This window comes from Phaethon lepturus, unplaced genomic scaffold, assembly GCF_000687285.1.
Source record: "Phaethon lepturus isolate BGI_N335 unplaced genomic scaffold, ASM68728v1 scaffold36670, whole genome shotgun sequence".
NCBI lineage: Eukaryota > Metazoa > Chordata > Aves > Phaethontiformes > Phaethontidae > Phaethon > Phaethon lepturus.
This window is the reverse complement of record NW_010514672.1, coordinates 1,991-5,740: the sequence shown is the minus strand read 5'-3', so window position 1 is coordinate 5,740 and position 3,750 is coordinate 1,991. Positions and strand designations below refer to the sequence as shown.

At 51.5% G+C, this 3,750-nt stretch overlaps 1 protein-coding gene across 1 annotated transcript in view; it reads left to right on the top strand.

The window, feature by feature from the left end:
• LOC104625893 (chromosome unknown open reading frame, human C6orf132) overlaps positions 1-3,750 on the top strand; it is a gene marked incomplete at both ends in the record, with an annotated part of 6,823 nt that overhangs the window by 1,130 nt on the left and 1,943 nt on the right. The window contains 2 exon segments of the mRNA XM_010293660.1: positions 3,213-3,288; positions 3,637-3,748. Coding sequence (XP_010291962.1) covers positions 3,213-3,288; positions 3,637-3,748 — 188 coding nt within the window.

Sequence of the window (3,750 nt, the reverse complement as noted above, 5' to 3'; positions counted from 1 at the left end):
CCTGCTGCCTGCAGAGGCACAGCTGGCCCTGGGACTTTTTTCCCCTCCATTGCCCTTGTGAGGGTTCCTCTCGCTGTGCTTCCCTTCCAAGTGTAACAGGTTTAACTAAAGAACTGAGTAGGAATAGGCAACGTTTTTTAAGGACCAGGCTGTGCCGGATATTTGCATTATTTTGATTAGGTTTGATTATGATTTGATTTGGCACAGACATACATATCTGCACTGGGCTGTTCTGCAGCTCCTGCCTTAACCCTTTCTTTCCACCCACCCGCCTTCCTGCGCGGGGGGAGGCTGGGAAGCAGCTGCCTGCGTGGCTGTGAGTCGGGAGGACGCAGCCGGGCTGGGGGCTTCGTGTGCCTGGCAGCCCTCCCGCACTGAGCAGCCTCCTTCGCCCCCCGAACCACCCGGCCCTTGCCTGTCCCGAGCTGAGTCGCAGCAGGGATTGCAGGAGGGGGGGGCTTTGCTGCCCACCTCTTGGGTACCACCATGTCCCCCCACCCACCCCGCTTCCCAGGCACTGCAGGTACAGGCAGAGCTTTGGCATCCTTCAGTTAACCACCAAAGTTCCCTGGCAGTGCCTCAAAACAAGGAGTTTGGGGGTAGCTCTTCATATTTGGAGAAATCCTTGGCCTCCCTGAGCCCCCAGGATGCTAAGCAGTTGTATTTTGGTGTGTTTTTTGTAACAGGCAGCCTCAAACCTAGTTTGTTTAATGCGTGGGAAAGGTGGGCTCCCAAGAGCCCAGGGGAGCTGGGGAGCATGAGGACGGGCAGGTTCCCCTTCACCGGGGACGGGGGATCTCTAACGCTGTTCCAGCACTGAAAAGCGATTCCTGGTGGTTACAGTGAAAGCTCCCCCCGACGGGATCCTCGGCACACACAAACCTGATTCAGGTACCACAAACTGGAAATGCAGGTTCCTGCCCCACCGCCCGCGCAGCAGCCTGCTCTGAATCAGCTGGAGGTTTGCTGGGCTGGTCACACCCCTCGCAAACGCAGCAGAGGGAAACAATCTCTCCAGTCATCTCTGGAGACTGGCAGCATACTGGAGATGCTTTCCATTTTAGAAGCCAGCTCGTGACGTGAGGATGGGTGGGTTTTGAGAGAGATGCTGAGCATTAGCAACTGTAACAGAAATTTTTGGTGTGAAACAGGCTTGCCCAGTTTTTAGGACCTGTTGAAATGACAGGTCCAAAATTACTATTCATTTGTGAGATGTGGACTGTTTCCTCCAGCTTTGCATAGATCTCTTCTGACTGCTATTCCCTTTCTACTCTTACCCAAACATGTGATGCATATGTTGCTTTTAATTCAGTGCCCAGACATCCTTGTTTCCCTGTAAATGAGCAGGTATCTTCAGTGTGCTCTGGAGACTGGCAGCAATGAATTTCCATAGCAAATGGGAACTGCTGGGGTTTTTTTCTTTGTGGTTTTTGGTATCTCATTGCTCTGGACAATTTCATTATTGGCTTTTGAAGTGCCTGTGTTAGCCTTTGTCTTCCCTCTGGCGTTCGGCTGAAGTTAGGGATCTTTGCTCTGCATTGTACTGTATCTTTGGGACCAGTAAAGAGGCCTTACGTGAGGCTATAAGGCTCACCTAGTCTTAGGTGAGCCAACAGATCTGTCCTAATACTACCTTAGCAGACCTTGGCTTCTCCATCAGCATCAAGTTGGCTGAACAGTTGTGCAATCCCAGGAATGTGAATTCCCACTCGCTCTCTCCTGGCTCGCCAGTAACTGGCTCATTCCCTTGTGGCTATAGAGGATCTTGGGTCATCTGCAGGGTGATGGACTTTGAAAGGGAAGCCAGAAGCTGGGGGATTCCAGGACTCTTCTGAAGGAGCCCAGGCTGCTGCTGTTAGTCAGCTCTGCACCAGCAGCTCCTATGTTCCTGAGCTCCCTACGCCCAGGGCAGTATGGAATGTTAATGTTAATGTCTGAGCCCTGGATGGGGCTGCCTGTATAAACCCAGCTTGACCTTTGATCAAGGAGACTTTGGAATCCTATAGCAATCTCTTGTAAAAATGGTGATAATTCCAGTGAAAGGCAAAGGGCAGGGGCTCAGTCGTTATCTAGGCTTTTGTATGCAGAAAACCACCACAGTGAGGGGTGCAGGCTGATGGTAGGATAAGGTTTCCTTTGCACAAGGGGCTGTTAACAGTTAATGCAAACAGCTGCCTGGGGTGAGTAGGAGTGCAACAGCGTGGACCCTGGAGCCTGGGAACGGGGCAGGATGTCCCTGACCACTGCCCATGGGGTCTGTGAGCTGCTGCTGCTCATGGAGTGTTATTTCCTTGCTATGGGTCGCTCCCAGCGCTGGTATGCGAAAGCCCAGTCTGCTGCCTCAGTCACTTACGTCTGTGCTGACAGCCTGATTCAGCATCGGTTTGTGTTTTGGACGTGGGTGCGTTAGTGTACGTTTCGTGAGCAGCTCCAATCCCTCTGCAGAGCAATCTTAGCAGTGAGTCACTGGAGGAAAGGAGAGGCTTTCTGCTTCTGGCAGGTGTACGAGGCAGGAGCCCTGGTCAGCACTCAGGTGAGTCAACGTGCCGTGAATATCTCATGGTGGGTGGCTGTAATTATCCAAAGTACTCTAGCTGTAAGCATCCTCACAAATGTGTAGGCTGCTAAATTGCATGGTCCTGTACCAGCTAAATGCACTGCTGAGTTTTCAGTGTGAATGGGGAGTAATTGAGAGTGAAACGCAAACCACACAAGAAGCAGTTTTCCCCAGACTGTTCAGATATGTTGGTGCCAGTTTCCTAAAAAGCTGGAAGTCTTGTGACTTGAGTGTGGTGTGTACATGACTGCGGCATGGGCTGGCAGTGCTTGCTGGAGAGCAATACCCACAAAACCCATGGGAGCTATTAAATTTGCTAGGTACATGAATGGTGAGAAACTAGTGCTACTGATTGTGGGCTGGGGAGCCCTAAGTGTGGATGTGAAATAGCCGTGCTCCTCTCCAGCCCCTCTGCACCTGACCAGCACAGTGGAACTGTGTCCATGACTTGGGCAGCCTCGATCACCTCACTTGTCCCCTTAGACCCTGTCAACAGCAGCTACCGCAGGGACCTCCCTGTCTTGGAAATGGATCCCATCAGGCTCTTGTTTGCGTAGACAAATTACCAGCTATACAGGCTAGTATCTGCTTGTCAGCGCTTTCCTCTGATACCCTGGGTGTAAAACTAAGAGCTCTGTCTTCTCAACTATTGCAGAATGCTCAAGAATCCCACGGGGTGGCTGTGCCAACACCGTCAGTGCCAGAAGACTTTGAGGAAAAAGCAGCTCTTGGTAAGGGATCTTCTCTGCCAAGTCTTGGATGGTGCTAAGTGCTCAGTAGTACCGTGCCCTTGTGGAAGGAAGCGTCTGTGTATAAAGCTCTGGAGCAGACAGTCTGATCATGAGATTTTTCATGCTAAAATAGAGCCTACTATTAATTTTTTATTTAAGTAATTGAAAAGGAATTAATTTCGAAAGGATGAGGCATAGTAGTGGCTGTTACAGTTCAGCAAGCTTTAGGTAGCTGCTGAGCAAAATAAACTGGCTTCCTAGGAGGACAGCTGGCCAGGGGCAATGCTGGCCATCGTGGTGCTGATGGAGAAGGTGCTAACACCGCTGTGCTCTCGCTCTTCCTTGCAGGCTCTGGCTCCCAGATCAATGGGAACTACCGAATGTACAGCTCTGTGGGGGACCTGTGCCCACAGGCTCTCGAGGGGGATGACCTGGATGAAGACATCCCTCCACCGCCGTCGG